Consider the following 26,477-nt stretch of genomic DNA (forward strand, 5'->3'; position numbering starts at 1 on the left):
CTTTGGAACTGAGACGGAAGCCCAGCAAGGTTAAAGATGTGAGGAGAAAATGGCATTTTTTTGATTGGAGAATTAGACCTGCTTGATTCAGTCGAGTAATGAACTCTTTGACGAGAGTGGCGTGTGCGACTAGATCAGTTGTATGGGTACCGATTGTGATATCATCAATGTAGGCAAAGACTGTAGGCAAATCACGAAAGAGATTGGAAATAATGCGCTGAACAAATGATGGTACTGTCTTTATGCCGAAACAACATTTTCGAAAGACGTATTGTCCCGTGTGTGTGGTGAAGGCTGTGAATGGCTGGGATTCTTTAGCAATGGCAAAACGAGTAAAGCAGCTTTTTAAATCAAGAACTGTAAAAATGGAGCAATGTGATAATTGTTCATGGATCTCATCTATGCGAGGTAAGCTAAACGCATCAGATTTAGAGGCGATGAGATGTTGATTGAGGAATCGCATGTCGGCACAGATTCGGACTTCGGAGCCGTAATTACCTGCAATGTCTCGCTTCTTTGCGAAAAGAATGGGATTATTATGAGGTGTGTTAGCGTCGGCTAAAGTAATAGTTTCCTCCTCGAGCCAAGCCTCAATTTGTTCGTCGAGTTTAGATTTATAGGCTAAGGGTAATGGATATTGTTTACGGAAGATGACTGTGTTCTCAGGGAAATGGAGTGTAACTTCCGAGTTAGGTACTGTACAAACCGATTTAGGATCGATGGAAGCATTAGAATGTAATACGATTTCCAGTGATTGTAAGAATGTGGATCGTTCTGTGATAGAACCGTAATATTCGTATGTAGGTGTGTTGGGTAATGGGTCAATAGGATCTTCGATCGTAGGTAGACTATGTTCGTCCCATGTAGTAGTGAGCCCAGTAATGTTAATGTTCATTTTAGACATGAGGTCAGTGCCAATGCAAACATCTGCTTCACTATTCAGATTGAAAACTTCGAAGGTATGATGAATGTTAAGATTATTATAGAATAGATGAACGTTGTCAATAAAACCGATACGCTCGATGGAGCTATTAGCATCGCCCAAAGAAATAGTGTGATTTTTAGATTGTAACAGAGATGATTTATTTAATGCAATAGGAGTAGGTAAAGAGGGTGTGAGACCCAATTTGGAAGCTAAAGAAGGCTTCAAGGAGGAGAAGTTGGAACCGGAGTCAACATAGGCCCAGCATTTATAGTTCTGAATAGTGACAGGAATAATGATAGAATTAGTACGGTCATTGAGAGGAGCAGGCTCGTCATTGATGGTAATGTTAGACTTACCGTGGAATGGTTGAAGAGATGGGAGATCCTCGTCTTGGACGAATGGAAATGAAAGAGTAGGTGCTTCGTCAACGTGGCTCCTGGGAGGCGAACGTTGAGAGGAAGGAAGATGATGAGCATCTGGATGGTTAAGGTTCATGTGCATGGCACGTTGAGTAAGTTCGTGCATGTGAGGAGTGGTAACTGGTTGTTCAGGCGCACCAGAATGGTGACCAGTAGTGGGAGCTGTGGTGGGAGCTGAGTAAAAACGGACATTGTTTCTACTCCTAGCATTAGGACAACGATGGCTAGGTGTCCACTCAGCGGCACAGGTGTAACAATTACGAGTAGGACGAGACATGTTGTTGTTGGTGGCACGGCAATCGGCGGTGTTATGGCCAGAAGTACCATGATGAGAGCAGTACATGGCACCAGAGGAAGAGGGTCCACGAACACGTCGTTGATGGCGGGCAGCATGGTTCAAGTTCGTCCTGGGAGTATTGTGAGCGTATTTGGAGGCGGCACTTCCCAAAGGCATAGGAGTAGGACGGGCGTCATCGTTGGCAGCATCACGGTGAGCAAATTGATTGCTAAGGTCTCTGGTGAGTGACATCACATACGTAAGATTACGTTTTGTGTCCCTAGGAGCGGTTGCCAAGGCCAGAGTGACACGGTCTGCAAGTATCATAGGAAGAGCAGAGATAAACCTGGTACAGAGGATCGAAGGATCTGTCAGACCGGAAAGGCGGTGCAATCGTTGAAAATGTTCAATGAAAGACTCGATAGACTCTTGAGGGTCCATACGTACCAAGAGGAGAGCATTGGTGTTGACCTCTTGTTCAGCATCCTGGGTGACACCATACTCCAAAGATAGGGCCTCACGATAGTCTTCCCAAGGAAGGTTCTTCTTACCCTGGATGGCCGCTTGCATCCAATCTCTCATGGCAGTAGGGAGGCAAATGATCAGTAAACGAAGTCCATGTTGGTTCAGGTCCAATTGATAGGCATGTAACACATCCTCGAAACGATTCATACAAGCTTTGAAACTAGGGAAAACCGGCTTGGTAGTATCGGTTACGGCTCCAGACCACTGAAAATAGGGTACATGGGATGGGACTTGACGATCGTCGGTATTCTTGACTGCAGCGATAGGATTAGATACGATGGTAGTGGCATCGCTAGGTTGGATTACCAACTTCAGAGCTTGGAGCTCGGTAATTGAAGCACGTAAGTCCTTCAGTTCTTGAATGTAGTTACCACTGGTAGGATAGCCCTCCTGGACCATGGCAGACGAGATGGCATGGGTGCGGCTGATAAGCAATTGGATATTCTTTCCAATATCGAAAGGTTCAGTGACAACCGGTGCTGTAGTCGTACAGTCTTCCATCTCCGTATCGTCTTGGTAGGAATTGACAGGAGTACCTTCAAGGACAGATTTCTGAGCAGAAAACGTCTGGTTCATAGCAGGGGTAAGAGCGGTGGTAGAAGCAGCAGAGTCGGTTGTAGACATGATAAAAAATTTTTAATAAAAAGATAGCGTATAAGAATTCAAATAAAAAAATGAAATATTCCAAGAAATAAACGGTTAAATTATTTGAGACTAAAACTAGATATCTTTTTATTAAATGGAAAAGGGGATCCTTTTTATAAGGAAGGATTGAAATAGATTGTTATCCGGGAAGATCAGATGGGAGCGTGGATTGGAAGTAGACATTAATATCTTGATCAGTTAATGGTTTATGTTTCAGAGCTGGGTTGCTATTAAATGTCAAGTAGATTATAGGCTGGATATATAGTGTGTATATATCAGATTTATTTAATGCAATAGGAGTTGGTACAGAGGGTGTGAGACCCAATTTGGAAGCTAAAGAAGGCTTCAAGGAGGAGAAATTAGAACCGGAGCCAACATATGCCCGGCATTTATAGTTCTGAATAGTGACAGGCACTGAGAAGTTTTTTTCAGGTTCAGGTGTACGGTAGACCAATACCTCTGGTTCTGGTCTAATTTTTTTATATAAACAAACCTGAACCTCTAAAACGTGACGAATAAAATCATGGTATCCTTGTTACTTTATAGGATTGTATTGGTCAATTTTTTATAAAACTAGGATCATTATACCCTTGCACTATTGCAAAAAAAAAAAAAAAAAAAACAACATTTGGAAATAATAGAATTTTTGGGGATAAATAAATAACGTTTATTGAAATAAAATTTATTGTTCAGCGAAATAGTCAGAACTTTTATGTATACATCTATAATCTATTCTAAAAAGGATAGCATGTCACTCTTTCGGTCTGTAAGACAAGGATTGAAAGCTATAACTGGAACCAAATACCATGATCGTAGTAAGGTTTGCCGCAATTTCGACAGTGTATGGAGAGCCAGATGAAGAAGTGGCAGCCAATTAGAAAAAATGTATTACTTACCTTCAACAAAGCTTGTCGTATTTGGGTATGATTTATTTGAGAATAAACAAATAAATCGAATAAAATAAAAACATGGAATAAAAACATCCTTTAATATTAAGTAACAGCATACACCTGTATACTGCTACACAACGACTCCTACTATGAGTACATATTTCTATATAAAAAGATTGCATGATTGGCTTAAAATCGATATACGAATGACAGTTGGATATAGAATTCTATACCACTGAGTTACGATATCACCGATCGAGAAGAGAAACTTCTCAGATCAATCAAGAATTATAAGAAAGAGAAACTTAATATTAATAGTTCTCTCAATGGATTAGCTACCCAGAGAGAGACTAGAACAGCTATTAATATATATGGTTCATTTACGTATATACTGATATAATTATACTGCCGATAAAGAGTATAAAGAAATAGTGTATGAATTAATGGGTACCTAGCTTCTACAACCAAATATACAAATATCGATAAGACATTTTATATTTGGGATCGTAATTTATTCATTACAAAGATAATGAATAAATGATCAACTTTTATGTTCTATTGCCAATTACACTTGACAAACAAGTATGCATCTTTTACAGTAACCGTTGCATGATCTGATAAATAAGTGTCTCGTAATACTAAAGATTTATTAGCATACTCATGCTCCCGATCCACTGATATGGGACAACGCTATCTGGAAACAATTCTAACGAGTAGTATCCATTTAACTCAAGGCGGGAAACAAAGTATAGATCTATTCCAAAACCAGAAAGGTTGACTCATCATTAAAACTCAGGAGAGTTGTGCAATATAAAAAGGATCAATTATTTCATAGCAGCAGAGTTCTTTTAGTCTATTTTTACCCCTAATAAAAATATACTTTTATCTCATTACTTTTCTATGTAATATTTTGTCAAATACCACACATAGATCTATTCTAAAACCAGAAAGGTTGCCTGATCATTAAAACTCACTGTCGTGATGGAGGCTATATACTTAATATACGACTCTATCTACACTTCTTAAATCTTCCATTTGATAATCCTACAGTGCATCTATTTTAAAATGAACAATTTTTGGCTCCGATTTTTCAAAAAAAATAAAAACTCTATCTCCTCGATGAATTTAACAGATATCCAAAATCCGGCTCTATTACATTCTTTATTAAAGAGTTCTCTACAAACTAATAGAGCCGGATTTTTTTTTTTTTCACACAAAATGTTTTACAGATGGCAAAACAAAATCGGCCATTTACAGTGGGGAGACCCAAATATGTCCGCGTGTTTTTACAGTGTAAAATTATAAATTTGTGCCAGCTTTCTCCGGCTAAATATATTGCCGGCGGAGATGTAAAAATACGATAAATTTTTTTTTCGTAAATCTAATTCTGACCAATCACCAGAGCAATGGATTTTGGCGGAAGGTACCAGAAACTTTGACATTTGTGCAACATGATCTTTTACTTCAATGCCTAAATCAAAGAGACAAGGACGCCATCTTCAAAAAATGCGCGAACATCGCAGTATAGACAATAAACCAACGGTAGAAATAATCAGTGATGAGCCTCAAGATGAGCCTCAAATTATGCCCTTGGAGCAAGATAAAAAGGAAAATGGTAATAAACTTGTAACAGTTTTTTTTGTTATTAGTACAGATATCTAATAAATAGTCGCTTCGTCTTAACCCACAGCTTTTGAAAAAATTAACGGAGATCAAGCAACGTCTTTGTACAGTCGTGGATTTGATGTGTGTGATAGACATAAGAGAAGAAAACTTCAAAAAAACAAAGAGATGGCTAAAGGAAGTACCTCTATTCTCAGTTTTTTTAAACCAATCGAGGAAACAACTCCAGAAAAAACTGAAATGGAAAAGATTGCCGAAGCTCTTGTTATTTTGGATACGGAATTGGCACCAACAATTAATGCTCGCTCTGAGCAACAAAAAAATGGTGTTTATGAAAACTCCAAGTATCAAGCTGTCCATCTGTACTTGTCACTTCGCTTAAAAGGATTGAAAAAGACAGAAGCATCTGAATGTGCAGCAAAAGTATTTTGGTACAGCAAAGCTACTATTTACCGTAGCCTTGTCATAAGAAAATACGCAGACGAATATTTGGAAACTAAAAAAATCAGCAAAGGAATGCAGGGATTGCATAGCAAGAGAGTATCAATTCTTGACGATAATGATATCAAAAGAAAAATCGTCGAATGGTTTCGCGCTGTACCTCGCAGCCAAAGACGTATTCCCGGCATACAAAATGAGTTGCGTACAAATATCCTTCCCGGTATAGATGTCGATTCTGTGGATGCCAGCAGCCCTTTGTCTGCCGAATGTATTCGCAGAAAGTTAATTGAATGGGGTTTTAACATTAAGCCTCTCGGTAATATTTCGACATGTCATTGGTAACCATTTGTAATAATTCTGCTTTTATAGGTCGTACCGTATACTTTGATGGACACGAGAGAGAAGACGTTATCGAGTATCGTCAGATTTGGGCCAAGCGAATGATGGGGTATCTGGAACTGTCCCAGCAATATGACCCTAACGATGTTAGTGTAGAAGTTCCGTTGGTGTTACCAGTAGGCCGAAAACAACATGTTTTGGTTACACATGATGAGAGCACATTCTATGCCAACGATTACCAAAAACAAGCATGGCTAGAAAATGATGATAGCTACTGTCTGCCCAAATCTCAGGGCAGATCAATCATGATCTCAGAGTTTCATTGCAAGTGCCATGGTACCATGAGGGCCACAATTGATAACAAGATAATGACTTCAAGAAAGATTTTTTATCCGCGTGCAGCAAGTGAGGGTTATTGGACTAGCTCTCACATGCTGGAACAGTTGCAAGACGTTCTTGTGATCTTTGCGTTCTTGCATAAAGATAGCATCGGAGTGTTCTCGTTCGACCAAAGCAGCAACCACAAGGCCTTTGCTTTGGATGCTTTGGTCGCCAACAGAATGAACATGCTTCCCCATGAAGTAGGTAAAGATGAGGTTCGAGTACGAAATGGTGAATATACCGGAAAGTCTGCCGCAGGTGAAGATGCTACCAAAATCCAGGATTTTTATGTCGAAAGAGACAACAATTTTGTTGAAATTCAAAAATTGCACAACTCAAAGTTGGATGCTGATTTAAAACGACAAAAAATTGTAGAGCTTATTAGAAAAAAGCATCCAGTAAGTTACTTAAGGAATACCAATTGGAGTAATTTTTTTAACTTTTTGATATTTTTTATGCCAGAACAACAAAATGAAGGTTTATTTTAAGGGCCTCAAATTAATCCTTCAAGAGCGAGGACTATACAGTGGCCAAAATAAGGACTGCCATAACATCGCCATTGCTGATCATACGTGTTGTGCAAACCATCTGGTTGGTAGCCAGCCCGATTTTTTGAAGCAAAAATCAATTTTGGAAGAAGCTATTGGCAATGCAGGCCATATCTTTGAACTGTACCCCAGATTCCATTGCGAAACAAATCCGATCGAACGATTTTGGGGGGCCGCTAAGAAAGTTGCAAGACAAAATTGCAACTACAACTTCAAGTCCCTCGACAATAATATCAACATGTTTCTGGATAGTGCTGCTCCTCCTGGAGAGCCACCTCTTTTAATTAGAAGATACTGGAACAAAAGCTTCCGTTATATCGAAGCTTACAGCCAAGGCAAAGATGCAAAAGACGCCTTTGCCATTGTTAAAGAATTTTCTAAATTGCAAAGATCACATCGCAAGCTTCGGTTAGACCAATAAAAAAATTACACTACAATCAGGAAATGAATTAGGAACTTCCTAAAAAATAAATACATAAGGACATGAGAAATGAACATTTTAAAATGAAATGAGCAAAAAAAAAAAAAAAAAAAAATTATAGGGATCGGACTTGAAATTCTCAAAAATGTCCGTTTTTTCAAAAATTGTTCATTTTAAAATAGATGCACTGTAAATATAATTCTTTTTGATACTGTTATATTAAATACTGATCATTTACTTTATGTACAGGCTTGATCTCATATCATCCTTCATACAAGTATAAGACATACATTTAAATAATAACATTGATATAAACACATATGAAGGTTACATCAGCCACATTGAGGTGCCACAGCTATCTGAATTAAGAACTACATTTTCCCCTGAATATTGTGCTACAAGACATACACAGTTTAAGAATGAATGTTATTGTTATTGTTATTGACATCTCATTATGGCCTTTCTATATGTGATCATTACATCCGAGTATTATCTGGATGAATCTACCCACGACCGTCATCAACCCATTTGTGATGAATGTCTGAAATAATGTGTATATAAAGACCCCCTTTTATTTGTTTAATAAAGCCTTAGTTAAGTCTTGCAAGTTTGATAATTTTCTTGTTTTTATTTTTATAAATCTACACCGATTTTCACACTCACGAGAGTTGTGCAATATAAAAAGGATCAATTATTTCATAGCAGCAGAGTTTTTTTAGTCTATTTTTAACTTCAATAAAAATTTACTTTTATCTCATTAGTTTTTAAATAGGGGGTTTCAGAATCATAAAATTTAAGTTTGCAAAAATGTTAGTGTAACTCCATAAGCCAATTATATTCATCACTTTTTGAGTCCCCCCCCCTTTCAATGAAATAAAAATTAAATTGTAAAACTTTGTATCGTTTACTATGTTAATTTTCAATAAAGGGATATAGATTAGTTAAATATGTCGATGCATCATAAAATATTCTGCCATTGAATTCTAAGTTTTTGGTCTAATTTAGACTATTTTATTTTTGCAACTCTTTTGTTGCAAAAACTTGGAAAGAATCATTAACCAATGATAACCCAGAAATATTTTTGCAAAATATAAGGTTTTTGATTCTGAAACCCCCTAATGTAAGATTTTGTCAAATAGCACAAGATTCGCAAAAACCTCGTGGTGAAATCCTCTCGTCCCAATTTTTTTTCAGTGGGAAATAATATTTTCAGGACAAATGTAGTAAGACACCTCCTCTCTAACACAGTTAGGTTGACAATCTTGATGGTCCGGCAATAGTAAAAGAAAGTTCAACCATTCGCTTACCGACACTGGTTCAAAGACGCAAGAACGTTCTTGAGAGTGATCAACGGAAAAACTCATCGTTTCCAAATTTGAGCCAGAAAATACTCAGTCCAAAATTGTGTAAGGAACATCGAAGCTAGACGCATTCCGAAACCGTACTCCATTAGGCCTTGCTGAATGGTATATACATTTCTAACGGTACAAATGTCTGAAATATCATAGAGAAATAATTGCCGATGACTAAAAGCTCTTTCAACTGGCATGACTGAATCAAGCAAGAATGTGGAGTACACCTGCATAGGACCAAAAGTAATTGCTGCAAGGGGAAACGCGTTCGATCTTCTTGACAAAACACCATGCAAGCTGGAATCGGAATTTTGAATGATACGGGGAAAAGATTCAGGTACATCCGCACCTTCTACATCACCATGGTGTGAATCGACAACTACATCTAAATTGCTGGTGTCTGTAATTACAGAAATGGAAAAAGCTTGCTGCATGCGGACCAAATCAAAAGTATGCCCAAAAATGACTCTGTCACCATCAAGAGCAATTTCAAGTTTTCATTATGTTCGATAGTTTGAGAAAATCTCAATTTCATCCCTTGGTTGACCAAAACGAAGACAGGCCGTCAAAAAGGGCGAAGTCATTTTCACTACCAGCGTCTTTAACGAGACGCATCATGTCTGGCAGAATTTAGTTAAGTTTTAGAGTGATCTGTTTAAGGCTGCATGGACAACGCCTTTAGTAGCGGCAGTCTTATCCGGGATAGCAACTGTTCTCCCTTATGTTTTAATAAGTCCACGCCAGATATAACAATATATTCACCAATATTTAATTCCTATTTTCATATATCATTGTCAGCATGACGCTTCATGTTAACACCTATTTTGTTTATTGGTAGTTAATACACTGAAAAGATAATATACGGATATGTATATTTACGTACAGATGCGATGACCATAATAGTTTTAACAATAGTCCTACCTTGTATCCTTTACATAAATTCAATTTTTTAAAATTGTTTTTAGATTTGTGACACAAAAATTACAAATTGTTAAATTTGTTCTTGAAAGAAACTCTACCACCATCGACTTACATTATTTAAGATGTGACTTTTTTGATATCGTTGTATTTGAGCTTTATACATTGTTATTATAAAAAGGTAAAGACTACGTAAAACGTGAACCTAAATTATGGTGGAATTTTGAAATTGAAAAAAATAACGACATAAAAGATGACCATGTCTCACGCTTTACCTAGAATTTTTGTCGTGACGTTAAATTCTATTTAGAGGGTCAACCTGGTAATAGCTTTATGTTTATTCTGCATAAACGGCACAGCATGTTAGATACGTAACATATTATGGGAATAAATTCCGAGTAAACTTATCATCCTTGTAATTTCAGTTGCTAATGTTTGTGGATCGCTACAAATAATATTTATACATTCAGCAATGAAAAGCAAAATGCAAAAAAACAGATTATTATTTCTCACATCTTTGTTAATTTATCATGGCTAAATAATGGTTGAATCATTAACCCTATTACTATTTGCTTTTTTGTATCAATTTAAAAGTAGCTACCAAATGTGTAATTTGTTTCTTAATTAAAAGCGGCTTTATAATAATAATTCTATCGATTTTCTGATTTAAAAACAATCATTTTTAATTGTTCCCCGTATAATATAGTTCCATCTATACCTAATGGACAGGTGCACAAAACCACAAGTCTATTTGAAATTGTCGGGATGAAATGAATTTTTCGTTCCGATCTTGCTGGGCGGAGCTACAAAATGTCCCGGATATTTACAAAGGAATTGTATTTATTTGAAGTTAATACGGTGCACTTATCACAGTATTTGTTGCTGTCGTACTGGAATCGAAGTACATAGAAAGTCAAAAATGCCAAGGTCATATACGGTTTTGGATTGCAGCTGAATATTACGGTTGTAATTTTAAGTCATTAATTTTCACGTTTTGTTGGTCGCATCCAGAGCAAATAATAACAGACGAACGTACTCGCAATAAGTATTTTGTTTGTAAATAGCGGCTTATCCAAAATTACATCCGCGGAGTAATTCTGTTTTCACATTCTTTGAACCTTTAGCACAACAATCAGAAATTGTTAAATTTGTTTTTACATTTTTTGAACCTCTGGCATAACAATCACAAGTTGTCAAATTTGTTTTTTAGATAGTTATTATTATGTTAAAATTATTGGACCCATGAAAAACAGTCGCAAAGCTTACAAAAGTTAAGATTTTTGTGATGCTTCTAACCCTGACAATACCCGCTACGTTAACCTGCTAAATAACAGCCGTGCCGGATACTCGTTCCTCACTGACTATGAGAATAATATTTTGGTGAATACCAAAACATCAAAGTATGTTGTCTGTGCCAACGATGAGAAAAAGAGGGAAAATTATGGAACTTTCCTCTTTGTCGTGAATGGGGACGTATTGTCCTCAGAGAGGTTGTCGAGCAGTTTGGCACGGTATGTGTTCTTATACAAGTAACATACATATAAAATCTTACATACATTCTCTCTTCAGATTTACAAACCGTATAATCGGGGCACCTTTAAATCTCCAAAGCTACAGACATGTCCCAATTGCGTTCATGTATAATTTATTAAAGCATTTCACACCTGTGAATGAAGCCGATGAGGAAAGAGATGTTTATGACTTGCCCCAAGAAACCGAAAGAGCAAGTTCGTCCTTGCTTGTGGATCGCCAAGCAGGTCACTCAGAAGCAACTGCTTGAAAAGTCTATGCTTTCTCAAGCATGGACTTTTCCTACATGGGGAAAGACAATATGTTGAATTTTTTCCTCTGTTCCCTTGAGTGGCACACGTTGTTGAGTAAGCACAACTTCCTCAATATTTTATTTCTGTCATTAATTTTTTTTCTTTTGCCGTCCAATTTAGAAATCACCACCAGTGAAATGGACAAGGTTGCTTTGCAACAAAGGAAGCCCAAAAGAATCAATATGGAAAATGTTGTCCATTCGGTGGAAACTGTTCCTGAGACTGTAGCTCCGTTAACTACGGTATCTCTGGTGGATTTGGGTACATATTTTACATTGAAAAGATCTCTAACTCATAAATATTAAAACAGGGCCACAAATGTTGCAAGGCCGCGTTTCAGCGGAAGCTATGCCAGAGCATGGTACGTAAAATAATCGCAAATTATGATACACTGTTAAATTGTGTCATTTAAACTTAGATTTCAATGCTTTGCTTAGCTTGAGAGCTTTTCTGAGAAGCTCAACGGCGAATTTCAAGTCGTTGGAACAAGCTCAGGGTGTTGCTCTCGTGTTGAAACGCCAGGTTGACATTCTGGCGGAGATGCCAACAGGCGCTGGAAAAAGTCTTCTTTTTCTCCTGCCTTCATTTATGGAGGCTGGAAAAAATTTAACCACTGTTGTGGTAATGCCTTTGGTGGTCTTGACGGCCGACATGATGAAGAGGTGTCGGGAGGTCGGATTGAAGTTCGACACTTGGAGAGGTACTTGCTTTTTTTTTAGGGGGCGAGACGCTCACTGCGATCAGCATTTTGTTTGTTGCCGTCGAGCACTGTTGCAGCACCGAGTTGCAAGGTTTTTTGGCCAGGTTGCATAGTCTGAAGCGCCTGGCCCGCATCGTCATTGACGAGTGCCATTTGTGTCTGACTTGGTCCGATTTCAGACCAGCCATGTTGGACACTTTCTTATTTCGAAAATTGCCGGTGCCATTGGTTTTGCTGTCCGCAACGGTGCCACCTTCGTGGGAGAAGACCATAGAATCCCTGTATCAGATCGACTTCCAGGTGATCCGATCTTCTTCCACGATCAGACCAAACATTGCTTACTCAGTTGTTCAGAGTAATTTTATCATCGAGCAATGTTTGGTCGTATCCATTCTTTGGGGTACGACAACTTCTGCGGTGTAATTTACACCAACACAATCAGTTTGTGTGAGACGGTGTTCTCTGGTGCCCGTAATAGGTTCACATCTTTGGAAGTTTCGATGTACCATGGTAAACTTCCCGTGGAACAGAAGAAAATAATGCAAGAAAAGTTTATGAAGGCTGGCAAGTGCCTTATGGTAGCCACCTCGGCGTTCGGTGTTGGCATTGACAAGCCTAATGTCAAATATGTCTTTCACCATGGCATGCCATCAAGTCTCCTGGACTATGCCCAGGAGTCAGGCCGAGGTGGCCGAAATGGAGCAAGTACCGGTTGTTGCAACTTCACCAATGACGATGAGCAAAGTAATTTTGCTCAATTCAAATCTCGTTCTTCTCTCTTTTGCAGGAAGAATGAGATTGATACGAGTCTCAATATGGTGTTGAACTATCTAAGAGTACGTTAAATGTGTGGTATTTGACAAAATTGATACAATTGGAAAGTATATGTTTACTGCAGGTAAAAATAGACTCAAAGAACACTGCTGCTATGAAATAATTGATTTTTTTGTATTGCACAGCTCTTCTGGCTTTTAATGATGATGTAATAAATCGGTAGTATAATTTAATAAAATAAAAAATAAAGTTTATGAGTACGTTAAGAATTCCTTTATAAATTTATTGACCAAGATGTTAAAATAATAATTTGGGGTCTATTTATACTAAATAAAAGCTGGAAACTAATTTCATATTTGACAGTAATTAGTCATCAATAAATTTCTTCTTTGACTGTCGAATACACAAGTCAAGTTTGTGTTCTTATGTCGGAATAAATATACTTAGATCCTTTCAATGTTACTGGATCTTGGTATATTATTTACCGATAGATCTGTGATACAGACTATTTCCATTTATGTCAATTATAACTACTTTTATTACGTCTAAGGTATGTGGTTTGGCACAATTCTGTGTATTTGACCCAAATATATTTGGATTTATGTATCTGATTTTCTCGTATCTGACCTGTTTTATGGATATATTTTTTTTTGACAATTTAAATACGGAGCTCAGAATATTGGCACCCATTAAAAAGTACTGTCATATCTTTATAAACTTTTTTCGATCTCTGAGATTTATTTTTTACGTTTGTTTTTAATATACTTTTAGCAAAATATACTTCGGCTCGGGACTATTTCTTGGTGGTCTGTTTTCAACCTGGCATTGGTAACACAGAGGCTGTTTGGCAAGCCATCTACATTGTTACGGTTCTTTAAAAGTGAGGTGTATAAAATTATATGCTGAGTGTGTCAATTGTTTATATTTATATTAAAGTCTCCTGTTCGATACGGCGTAAATTCATATTCTGTTGGCCTTGTATGAGATTGACATAATCTCTGTACTTTCCTAAAACTACGCCAAATATATTCCGCTGGTGATTGTTGGTAAAAATGTACGTGTGTTACTTGTTCTTGATCTTTTGTAATTTCATCGTGGCTTTATTGATACATAACCACGCCTCCCTATTTTTTTTATTGCGGATGAGCTGGCTACTCCTAAAAGTATGGGAAATATCTCCCAGTTATAATATCTGCAAAAATAACATTATTTTGTGTTTTCTAATTTCTCAATATTTTCCGGATACCTATTTGGTCAATAAAAATCTTATGCGCTTTGTATTCATACAAGAAAGCGAAAGGGTATGTCATTACATTTTGAAAATTACGTGGTACTTAGGCATATTTACCGAAGCCAAATTAGGCTACCCGATCATAATCCACAATATTTGGCAATATTTCGACTACTGATAACCTCACACAAACGCAGAAAGTAACTATTCGACTAGACTGATCTTCCTTGTCTTTTTAATTACTCATAAAAAATCAATAAATTATCAAAAGTTTTATTTTATTCTCTTGTCCCATTTTTATCACATGCTACTAGATGTTCTAATTAAAAAAGTCTTTGTTGGATATCAATAAACTGCTCATTTTGGTGATGTGAACTGCTGTCCATATTGCGGTGCTGACCGAGCGAAAACGAAAATCAATTATATATAGTATCTTTCGAATTAATTTTATTTTTATTTTTTGCTGACTTTAACAAAAGAAGATAAAGCAATCATACTCCATATTATTTATTTGAATCCCTCAACCAATTCGGTTAGAATTTATCTCGACATTTGAATGATATTGTTTGTATTGTTGGACACGTGCCGTACACCATGACTTGCAATACGTATATAATTATCTCTTGTCACATTTTGAAAGAATTGTTAGATTCCAAGGTAGGTAATGTAGGTAATCTTCAAGATATATAAAGAAAATAAAAATAAACCTAGATAAAATGACGTGAATGAATCTTAAACGCTGAGCGAACATCTGGTTGAAAATAGAAAAATTGGAACATTAGAATTTATAACCCAACCATTTACCAATTGTTATTTTTTATAAAAATAAAAGGTGAATAAATGCGGCATAGTGCAAGCATAACTTAGGCATTTCTTCTATACATGATACTAACGCTTGTTTCTGAAGATGTTTCATTCCTGTCATTTATAGCTTCTTTTTCCATGCTCCAAAAAATCAAAGGGTTTACATTCGGGATGGGTTCTTGGAACCGGGAAGCTTTACGAGCACAAAGACCACGGCGATCTTTTCTGTACATCTTTGATTTTGTGGATGTCGGGATCCATTTGCAAAGAAACAGAGATCCAACCATTAGCAAAGAATGGAACTTTGCTAAATGGTCATAACTTATCAACGGATTTCCAAACAGCTCAAGATACCACGCTCTCGTTCCAAACCTTGACCAATAAAGGTCTACACCCTTCCCCTTCATCCATTTGCCCAACTCGGCTCTGACAATGGCAGGTTGACATTTTTCTTTCTCGGGCAGAGGAAGAAGAAAAGACAATCGCTCTACAATTGTGATCGGTTCGAACGACGACAAAAGATGGACTGCAGATGCAACCAGTTTGGTGTGATCACCAGTAAAACCAAGCGTTTCAACACCACAAGCATCAAAACCCTGACCCAAAAAAGAAAAATAGTCGGCTCAAAACTGTTCCAAAAAACAAGCGGCAAACTGTGATTCGAAACCATTTTGCATCAGACCTTGATGAAGACTATGAACGTTCTTCACGGGACTGAGGCGGGTTATGTCGTACAGAAACAAAGAACGTTGGAAGAATGCACCTTCCACAGGGATCAAACTACCAATGAAATACTCGGAATACACCCGAAGAGGACCAAACGTAATTGCTGGAAATTCAAACCAAGTTGATCTTCTGGACACTAGTTTGTGAACATTTGGATCCGAATTACTGATCATGCATTCAATTGTCGAAGCGATGTTCGCAGCAGAGTCACCTTGTCCAGCGCCAAAAAAAGCTGCTACATTACCGTCGTTTTCAGCAGCAATATAATCCATGGCTGGTATATCTACAATTTTGGCATCCGTAAACACTTTTTGCATTCTAGCCATGTCGAACGTATGGTCAAACACTATTGTTTCTCCAACGAGAACAAAAGCATCTTCAATAAAACACAATCTGTTATTTTTGCATCGCTTTGACAATACAAAATTGCTGGCGTCGATGTTGGAGGTATCCTACAGGTGCATGAGGGAGTTGAGCATATAAGCCGCCAAATTCAAACCGGAAAGAGACTCTAAGAGCACACTGCCAAGGCATGGTTCGGCCAATTCACTGATGGCATTCATATAGAGTCCAACGTACTCCAGGTAAACTCTGGAATCCAGATGGATAAATGCATCATCAGCAACAGCTGATCTAAAATTAAACAATAAAGACTTAATATCAAATTTAAAATTGTAGATGTCAAAAGCATCTTACTTCAGTTTGCTTGTAAGCTCGGAATAATAATCAGGTGTTGCCAAAGTAGCAGGAACGCGAACTTCCAGGCGGGTGGTAAACTGATTGTTTTTGATTTCAGTAATTCTGTCATTGTACCATCTCTATACCAAATTTTTAAAGTTAGAGCATTAAAAATAAACATTGAAAACAATTACGTACCAAGTTTCGTTGGTGGCGCCCAGTGTAATGACGAAATTTCTTTCGCATTTCCTCGGCATTCCACTCACCACAGATACTACCATTGTACCCGACATTTCCCAAAGTAAATGGGTACTTGATGTCATTGTATATAAGCACCTTGGAGGCATACCTGGATGCAGGCGAGGCATTTACGGCTTTGATACCAGCAAAGGTACCCAAGGTCATGTTCATCAGCTTGGTCTTAGCTGAAGATCCAGCAAACAGATTGCCGAGGGAGTCACAATTATCTGCCTTTACAAGCGTAATGGCGGGATTTCCGAACTTTGCTTCGGCATAAAAATTGATACCGATGTCAACCAAACATTTGCTAGCATCGACTAACGACCAGTCCACCATGGTGTCAAGAATTGACAGATGATCATCACCCTAAATTGGACATTAGGCCTTCACACCAACAGTCCGGACGGTTTTTGTTCCAAAAACACTCTTTTTCATTTTTTGGTCATCCATGCTACAAATAAACTATTTGGCTGACGTCAGGTACCGGGATCGTTTGCATTTTTCTATAATGCCTACAGACTTTTTCTTTCAATCTATGATATCAAAATAAATAAAACACAACAACGAACGTTTTGGTAACATTTTGTTTCCCAAATTATTTGGCGTCTCAGGGACATGATCAAAATTATTTTAGCATTTTGATCACTTTCTGTTATATATACCGAAAATTTGGTGTAATTACACAAAAAATAAAAATGATTTTCTTGTTATCTGACAAGTGTTTGGTGTTTCAACATAAGCTTTGATTACAGAACTGAGATCGGTCAGTATAAGTTGCGTTTTATGACCATAGTATGTGTCATAGGACAAGTATTTATGTTGCATGATAAATATTTCTGTACCGATATGCAAATATTTTGTGTTGACACATCAAAATGTTATTAAAAGGCCATGTATTTTGGTTATAATAAAAGTTTTTTTGGTCATACGAAATATATCATTCTATTGTAATTGTGGTGACTAGCAAGACTATAGTCATATTAGAGCTAACAAAGGTTTATCCATGCTGATACCATTTGTGATATAAGCTTAAAAATAAATGTCATAGTAATAACTATAAGGATAGTACATCTGAGAAATACTGAAAATTTAGTTTAAAGCAAAGAGAGTTAAGAAGACTTAACATTTATTAGAACAAGACTAAATTAGTGTCTATATAATAGTCTTATACATTTTTGGTTAATCAATGATAACTTGAAGATAGCATAGAGATATGAACACCACAGACAGTCTTTTATATACAGTAAATACTCGTACATTTTACTTATTAATAAAGGACAATCTTAGAAACAGTCTCAAACTACTCCTATAGTCTTTTTATAATTTAACCTTACATTAAAACACAACAAGACGAATTAAGTTAATAATGGCCCTATCTTTTCAACAAGAAATTCCGCATCTCAGCAAATGTACGAAACCGTGGTCAAGGACCTCGCCTATTACAAGGAGCATGTTATAACCAATGGTATTCACACCTCTTGCAATTCTCTCGGTGTAAGATCCATCACCGTATGTGGTTATACAAAGAAAACCGTGATAGAGACGGTTGCTGCGTACTGGAGATCTTTGGCAGGTACGTATACTGAGGATCAAGCTAAAGAAAGGGCAACAGCAGCTTACAACAATGTCTTTACCATTTGCCAACATTTCTTGAAAGCATTGTACCAAGAACGATTTGGAAAGAATGGCGTCATTTGGAGGGGGATTCCTGCAAACGAGCAGAATGACGTATTGTACATGTTCAAAAGAATTGCGTACTTTTGGAACAAGCGCTCTGGCTTAAACGTTGGTACACCCGTCGAGGCATATCCTGGAGACCTTGTCTCTGTCATTGACGCCGAGAACCCAATGCTACCCATGCACCTCGCCGAAAAAAACTGGATATCCAAAAATATGATCCAGATAATGTTGAGGAACTCAGCAAGAGTAAGTAAAGCTGAGATATCAAATTAAGAATTTTTAACATTAACATAAATCTCAACTCTAGCCAGATTACATTGCTCATGATACCTCGGGTTTATGTTTGACTGGCCTGGAAAACCTTGGTGTCAATTCGGGTACTGAAGAGAGGTACGAAGACTTGGATATGGGCCTGTTTGAAAATTTATTTTCGATCCCTGATAACAGACCTCTTGCACCATCGTCTTCTTCCGCTTTGGTACAAAATCCTGTTTTGACCTCTCTTCCTCCCTCTGAGATGCCTCCTCTCTCTGACTCGCCTCCTCCTCACTCTGACTCTCCTCCTCCCACCTCTGCACCTGCCCTCTCCACCCCAAGTATTACCTGTCCAAAAGGTAAAAGAAAGGCTGATGAAATAGCATCTGGGACCATTAGTCGACCCTCAAGGGCTTTCCAAAAATAGAATTGAGCCTGAATTTTTTTTTTCTTATTTAAACTCTGATTTTTTTATTATTTTTTTCTTTTTTCTTTCTATTTCTTTGAAATAAAAACTCAACTTAAGGTTTGTATATGTGTATAGTTTGTGAATATATGATTTATCATAACCATTTGTTTACAAATGAAGATATAGTTATGTGACTAAGCATTAAACGCGCTGACACTCTCCAAACGGATTAAACCAAGACTCTTTGCTTTAAAAGTAAATTTAGTTACTCTTTTTATATGTATTAACACATTTGTATAGCTGAAGCCATCCCTACTTTCACCGCTTGTGAAAAGGTAAATATCTCGACTTTGGTTTATGTGTTTATTATTAGTTAACCCAAATTCCTAAAGCTATCTACTATCGTTGTTTATTTGAGGCTCGTACATCCCACGGTTTTGTAAAAGTACACATTGCTAAACTTGATAATTTATTCTCTTATTAACGTAAACCATCTTTATGCAGGTAAGTGAATACTGCTGCTCTTCCGAGGTCTTCGTATGATCACTATCGTAGTTCCTCTCATTATGTCTGTCTCTGGTCATATTATACTGGTCATTTTCTATATTTGAAGAGGTCTATCATGATCAGATTCGACGTTATTTAGTTGTTTTTTATAAATAAATTTTTTTTTCCAATATATACAAACGTGTCAATTTTAAGCCTGTATCCTGATTCAGCAGGTGTGTAAAAGTAATATTATATCGATTATCGATTACCCCTTTTTGGCTTATTAGACGGAGTATAAAATACGTATTTGTAAGCCTTAGAGATTGAATGAGAAAAAAATACAAAAATGACCAAAAAATGACCATATATCGCAAGCCATAGTATGCCATCTGAAAAATAAAAACCCTCTCATTATGTGCCAAGTGTTAGTAATTGGAATAAAATATTGAAAACAGAACTCAACAATGTGAGAAAAAGAAAGAAAAAGATAAACAAAAACTTTTCATGGTGACATCGGACACTATGTAAATGACTTATAATGATGTTGAGTCAAACAAATCCACTCAGCTCTTTTTCTTTTAAAAAATGGCTTTCTCAATATTGACACAATAATGTCTTAAGACTTTATCAATGCGATTATTTTTGAAAATAATTACCTCTCCATACCAGCAGTTGTGAGCAGCCAATTTTGAGAACCATGTATTATGTCATCTTACCCTCCGGGAACCACGTATTTTTACCGCAGCGCAGCGCAGGTCCAAAAATATGTGGTCGGAGGGGCCGTGTAATAAGCCTTTTAAAAAATGGGATCAGCGACCCGAAGGGGAGCCCCATTTTTTTTTTGTTTTTACCCCATCGAACGATATTTTTTTATTTTTTTGATTTATGGATGCATATCGTTAATCGCGATATTTTGGAAAGTTTGATCGATATTGCCAATAAGGATATTTTAGAAAGTTTGATCGATATCGCCAATCGCGATATTTTGAAAAATTTGATCGATATTGCCAATCGCGATATTTTGGAAAAATTTATCGATATCGCCAATCGCGATATTTTTAAAAAAAAGGTCGTTATTTCCGCTCTAATTTGTTTGCGATATTTTTCAATTTTTGATCGCTGATTTATTTTAGGGTGCAATTCCCAATTTCCGAGGGGCCTTATATTATGTACGAGCATTCCAATCAATACATTCTTTCATTTTCAAATTTTAATTAAATAAAATACGTTGCAGACCTTTAATGTGCATCTGATATAATAATTTTTTAAAAAAAATTGGTAGTTTTATCCACCAATTTCTTTAAAATTAGTAGTTTTTTTCACCAATTTTAAGCATGAATGCATCTAGACACCCCTATTTTTTTTTTTTGTCAAATAAAGAACGTCCAATCGTTGGTCCTCTATTCCTGTTATGTTTGCGCACGTCATATATTATATCCAATTGGGACATGGGAATATCAGTTTTTATTAGCGGAAAAATTACCTGAAGATAAATAGTGCCAATTATATTAGTATGTATTTGTCAAATAATGTGAAATGAACACCAACAAAATTAGGTGCTCTCAAGGTAAAATTCGGAATGGTGATCGAGCCTTTTTTGGGAGTGTACCCCATTTCTTAAATTAGACAATAAAATAAAATTCAATGATCAGGTGATGACGTGACAGCTTTTCACTTTCGAATCTACTAAAGGACCAACGTGATTTTATTAAATCAAAGAAAATAAAAAATAAAATATTTCCTTTTCGCTTATCTTAATTTTTTTAAAGTACCTATTTAACATGAACCCAATTGACGAAACTTTCTTCGACATGATGCAAGAACAACTTTGGATGGAAGATGACGCTGAACATTTCGAAGACGAAGATCAATATTTCGATGCCTTGGTGGACGAAATCAGTGCAATGGACGAAGAGTACGATTTGGAAGAGCAAATGCTTGAACAAGAGGTAGCCATTGCCGAAGAGCGCGTTGTTGCAGACTTCGCCCGCACCCAAGGCAACCATGATGTCTTTTCCTTGTTTGAACTTTGGATCAGGGAAACAATTTTACATGCAACCGCTCTTGTCAACTATGACATTTTTTATTATATTTTTACGAGATCGCGGCCCCAGCCCACTTCGGTAATTTTTTGACCTTCGCTTCGCTACGGTAAAAATAACCTACGTTCCTGCTGGGGGCGATCTCGCGCCTGCAGCGGGCCACCGACGCCACTCAATGCTAATAAAAGGGATAAAAATAGAGTTTATTGATAATGAATAATATATGTTAAATCTAAGTGTGGTTTTGTGTTCGATTTAAGACTTCGGTAAATACAACGTTGTCTGTGAGTGTTGATAATGGTTGCTCTTTTAATAAGATTACATTGAGATTGGCAGGGTTACGAACCCGTGATAAAGCAACATAAAGTTGACCGTGCGTGAAAACGGGTTTGATCAGACAAATTGCTGCAAAAGAAAGAGTTTGGCCTTGTGATTTGTTTATAGTCATTCCAAATGCAGGCTGCACTGGAAATTGACGACGACGAAGGGTGAAAGGCAAGTTTGCATTGTCCGAAGAGATCAAGACAATTCTGGGAATCAAAACAAAAGTACCAGCATAATCACCAACAGCAATCTCAGCTTCGATTACGTTTCTTGTAAAGTTGCGACAAATAAGTCTTGTGCCATTACAAAGACCCTCGGCAGGATTGATATTTCTCAAACACATAATCGGCTGGAATCTTTTCAAAACCAATTTATGTGGAGGCATACGGGAAGGTTTGATCGCATTGAGAGATTCGACAGGAAAGTTAGTAGACCCAGAATTTTGCGTTTCCTCGATTGAATCATCGGAAAGGTAAACCATTGATATTCCAGGTAATTTCTCTGTTGCTAATTCATTAATTTCGTCAACTGTTGTGTTGTGAGCTGCAAGAATTGCTTTACTGACAATGAACTCTTGATTTTTATAAAGACTTTCGTCACTTAACGAATCTCCAAAAACATTGTCAACCACCTCTTGAATGGACTCAGCATATGATACGATCGATGCAGGAATAGATATATATTGATCGTATATTTGCTGACGACCCTCGCCTATTCCCAAAAGGTAATCTTGAAACGGCGTGCCGTCCTCCAGAATGGAATCGGATGTAAGCCTCATATTTCTTAAAAGACGCAAGACTTTACAATCCCTAAACAGGACAGAGTTGGTTACACATGTATTGACAATATCAGAGCGGGAACCAAACTGAACAATAGGCAATGTTTGCCTAAAATCACCGCCCAAAACGACCACTTTTCCGCCAAAAGGAAGAGAGTAGTTACCGGTTATTTCTTGCAACAGACGACTGACACATTCGAATGTCATCTTGTTCATCATTGGAGCTTCATCCCAGATAATAAGCTTGGCATCGTTTATCATTTTGGCACTAATATCTTGTAACTTAATATTGCAAACAGATGATTCGTCAATATCAATTGGTATTTGAAACAATGAATGCGCTATTCGACCACCAGGAAGCAAAGTAGCAGCAATACCAGATGAGGCACACGCCAAAGCAACTTCACCACCAGAGCGTACTTTTGAAAGCAAGGCATTGTAAAGAAATGTTTTTCCTGTGCCACCTGGACCGTCAACAAAAAAGAATGAACTTTGTGATGGAGCATCACTATTTCTGTAGATTGCTGAAACAATCTCGTCATAAATGACACGTTGCTCCGAATTTAAACTGCCATTTTCTTGGCCTTCATATACGACAACATTGATTGCTAAATCATCCACATCATACTAGCCGATTTCGTGATCATACAAATTTTGGGCCCTAGCTGCATAGGCATTATATGTGGATGGATCTGGTTGAGGTAATTCAGGAAAATTTGCAATATCCTTATAGTTTTTAAGCAATCGGCTTGCTATATCCAAGATTGTCTGATTCATTATGAAAGCAATATCTTGCTCATCCAGGTCGACTGGACAACCCTGATTATCAACACCATGATTAGCAAGGCTTTGACGATAAGTATACTCAAAGTCGGCTGAAAGATTCTCTCTATGATTGTCCCAAATTTCTTTGTAGTTCGGAACAAAATTAAAAATTAAAAGAACAGAAAAAAGTTCTCGAATTTTTGCTGAACTGGAACAAAGCATAAAGGCTGTTTGGGATGGAGATAAAATGTAAATTAAGGTAACAAAAGAAAATACTGTTAGAACTTTGTATATCTTTTATTCGAGAAAATTTAGATTTTGGGAATTCTACTAGCAAAAACTACAGGTATTTATACTAAATCATTAGATGGCTTTCGGATAATATATGTGACGCGTTAGAGGAATATGATATAATGTTATACGTAAAGTCTGTTTAAATAAATATGTTATGAAGTAATTCCTGCCTTACAAAGTAAAGACAAAAGTACGTGAGGATCTAAATTCATCTCCGCAGGTGACATTACGTAAATGCCAAAGAGAAAGTTTAGTGCGTGTAATATTCAGTAACCGAATATTCCGCCTATGGGATTGTACTATACTTTTATGGTATTATAATATTTTACTCGTCACAAGGCAAATCACCTTGTGCACAGACACCAACGGTTCTGATGATAACAAATGGGGCGAAGTGTGAGCCATGAATATTTATACATGATCATCCATTATTATGTAAAATGTGATGATTCTTTTATTATAATCTATGACATCCTCAACAAAGGCCTCTGTCATAGCCCTATCCTATTCTCTCCCGTCTTCTAACAAATTCAGAGCTTGTGCAGCTTCTCGAAATGTTGGCCATTGTGTGGTCCCAGTTGATCTAACACCATCGTCATCATACGAATCAGTGGTTTTAAGCTGATCAAAGCTTGTTGCACCTTTGACATGCAGGAGAAGTAAACGTAGACAATATCGTTCAATATCAGTAGCTGATATAAAGTACATTCGCCCAATTGGTGGATACTTTTGATGATTGCGTCGTTTTTTCCATAGGTGTGTCTTGGCGTCTTGAACATAGTGGGCCGGTATGTCATTATACAAAATAGACCTTGCATCGATGTCATCGCAGTTAAGCTTAAAATAAGCTGTCAGTGTAGTCTGTTTTTCCATTGCCCTCTGGATTTCGACATTACTGGCTCCTTCAGCAAAAGTAACATTCTGTTGATTTGGCAAATGAATGGCTAATCTTTTGATGGAAGGTTGACATGAATGAGTACGCTTACCCATTATGCGCCAACATGCTTCTACTGTGGATATATACCGAACACTTAGCCAGCTCGTGATTTCATCCAGTTCATCATCATTATCAGGCGAAATCACAGTTGGAGTGGTAGCTGTAATATGGGCAGGGTCGGTTTGAGCAGGTAATACTGCAATTTGAGCACGATCTGATCCTTTGTATATATACTTGAACAGATATTTAATAGCCTGATTTCCAGCACAAAATTCAACGTTGATATGTGTGTTGTATTTTACGGCAAGGTATAGATTGTGAGGAACAACCCAACAATTATCAGCACGGTACCCATTTGGGAAAAGAACAAAAAGATTCGTAGGACGTCTTCTGTATTTAGCAAATCCTTTTTCATCAATAACAGTTGTATGGTAAATATCTTTTGGAAAGTGTTTACTGCATGATTTGTCTTTGTTATCCCGACACATTCTCACTTTACCAAAGGAATCGGTTAAAGATATATTGCAAGGGGTGTGCATCATATGCTTAGTGATTGTTTTAAAGGCCTTTGGAAAACGAACAGGATCAGGGATTTCAGCAGATATGTATCTATCTATATCGCGAGGAGTATGAAGCTTAGAACACTCAGCAAGGATGATTACAACATGGGCGTGGGGTAGACCACGTTTCTGATACTCAATTACATGAATCAAGCCCTTAACCTTACCGAATATCATTTTATCCTTGATATCGGTGAAAATTTCTTTAAGTTTTAAATCAAAAACTCGACAGATTAAATCTGGACGCTCCGAAGGGACCTCACCCGGAAGCAGTTCATCAACAATTTCTTTCCAATTTGGGTTGCAAGTGATAGTTACAAACAAATCTGGCTTTCCCAATGCTCTAACAACAGCCATGGCATCTTGTTGCATTTGATGTAACGCTCTTGGAGACCCAGTATGACTGGAGGGTAAGATCACTCTTTTTCCAATTGACTCTCTACTCATATCCACACCAACTCGTACATCAGCTAATCCAGAGTACAACTCGGACCGTAAAGTGCTTTGATTTGTGCGCAAATAGTACAGTCTTCGCCCCTCAATTTTACAATACATGTCCACAATATACAAATGAAATAATCGACCGAAATGACATGTCATTGTTTCTCCAGGTCTTACTTGCAAACGATGCTGATAAAATTGGTTTAAAGAGACCGATTTCTGTGTTAACCGATTGCTGCTAAAACTCTGCTCATCTCTTTCCTGATTTCTCTGGATTGCCTCATCGTCTAAATTTAACTCCAAATTGGTGTTCCATCCATCTTCACCTCCAGGGAACATCAATGAAAAGTGTAGGGAATCATAAGAGCTATGACAATCGTTCATTTTTTTGGGAAACCCGGTTACTGTTGAAAATACGATAACTTCTCTACTACCTTTCGTAACTTCGTCAGGTACGGTTGCATCTGCAATATATGCTGCAACTTCATCCGCAATAGGTACATCATACTGGCGACCAAGTCCAGGATTTCCTCGCACATAAACGTATAGATCTTTTGGTTCCTCTTGATTATCTACTGCATATGAGGAAAATCTTTGTCTCGCGTTTTCAAAAAGATTGGCATACGGTGATATTTCCTCCATCATTTGATTTAATTGGGCAACTAACTGACGATCCAAAACTTCATTGAAATCAATGTGTTGTTGTATACGTAAATTTGGATCGCTGAAGTAGACTTGAGCAAATACTGGCTTTCTTCCTTCACCCACAGTTAACGGAGCAGAACGATGATAGGTTCCTCCTTGAATTCTGAATGTGAATGAT

General features: G+C 37.3%; 5 protein-coding genes across 5 annotated transcripts; 2 read left to right on the forward strand and 3 right to left on the reverse strand.

Moving 5' to 3' along the window:
• Positions 1 to 1,494: 1,494 nt before the first annotated feature.
• EV154DRAFT_487733 (uncharacterized protein) lies at positions 1,495 to 2,545 on the reverse strand (the record flags this gene model as incomplete). The annotated part of the gene is made up of 1 exon (XM_051599005.1): positions 1,495 to 2,545. A coding segment is annotated over one exon (1,051 nt), but the record flags the coding sequence as incomplete, so codon positions are not given.
• Positions 2,546 to 8,794: 6,249 nt separating this feature from the next.
• On the reverse strand, positions 8,795 to 9,870 carry EV154DRAFT_487734 (uncharacterized protein; the record flags this gene model as incomplete). Its single annotated transcript, XM_051599006.1, has 3 exons — positions 8,795 to 9,254; positions 9,708 to 9,715; positions 9,820 to 9,870. 3 exons carry the CDS (start codon positions 9,868 to 9,870, stop codon positions 8,795 to 8,797), a joined length of 519 nt encoding a protein of 172 aa, XP_051451168.1.
• Positions 9,871 to 10,514: 644 nt separating this feature from the next.
• EV154DRAFT_556606 (P-loop containing nucleoside triphosphate hydrolase protein) lies at positions 10,515 to 13,879 on the forward strand (the record flags this gene model as incomplete). Its single annotated transcript, XM_051605363.1, is given in 9 exon segments — positions 10,515 to 10,605; positions 10,981 to 11,215; positions 11,274 to 11,461; positions 11,648 to 11,788; positions 11,838 to 11,888; positions 11,946 to 12,227; positions 12,247 to 12,646; positions 12,670 to 12,971; positions 13,773 to 13,879. 9 exon segments carry the CDS (start codon positions 10,515 to 10,517, stop codon positions 13,877 to 13,879), a joined length of 1,797 nt encoding a protein of 598 aa, XP_051451169.1.
• A 1,216-nt stretch (positions 13,880 to 15,095) lies between these two features.
• On the reverse strand, positions 15,096 to 17,016 carry EV154DRAFT_487736 (uncharacterized protein; the record flags this gene model as incomplete). Its single annotated transcript, XM_051599007.1, has 5 exons — positions 15,096 to 15,632; positions 15,738 to 16,155; positions 16,219 to 16,395; positions 16,459 to 16,580; positions 16,639 to 17,016. 5 exons carry the CDS (start codon positions 17,014 to 17,016, stop codon positions 15,096 to 15,098), a joined length of 1,632 nt encoding a protein of 543 aa, XP_051451170.1.
• A 1,071-nt stretch (positions 17,017 to 18,087) lies between these two features.
• EV154DRAFT_581074 (uncharacterized protein) lies at positions 18,088 to 21,722 on the forward strand (the record flags this gene model as incomplete). The annotated part of the gene is made up of 4 exons (XM_051606628.1): positions 18,088 to 18,606; positions 18,668 to 18,974; positions 19,325 to 19,359; positions 21,283 to 21,722. The coding sequence occupies 4 exons, from the start codon at positions 18,088 to 18,090 to the stop codon at positions 21,646 to 21,648; spliced, it is 1,227 nt and encodes a 408-aa protein (XP_051451171.1). The 3' UTR covers positions 21,649 to 21,722.
• Positions 21,723 to 26,477: the final 4,755 nt, after the last annotated feature.

The sequence above is a fragment of the Mucor mucedo genome (assembly GCF_025094135.1).
Source record: "Mucor mucedo strain NRRL 3635 chromosome Unknown EV154scaffold_200, whole genome shotgun sequence".
NCBI classification, from domain to species: domain Eukaryota; kingdom Fungi; phylum Mucoromycota; class Mucoromycetes; order Mucorales; family Mucoraceae; genus Mucor; species Mucor mucedo.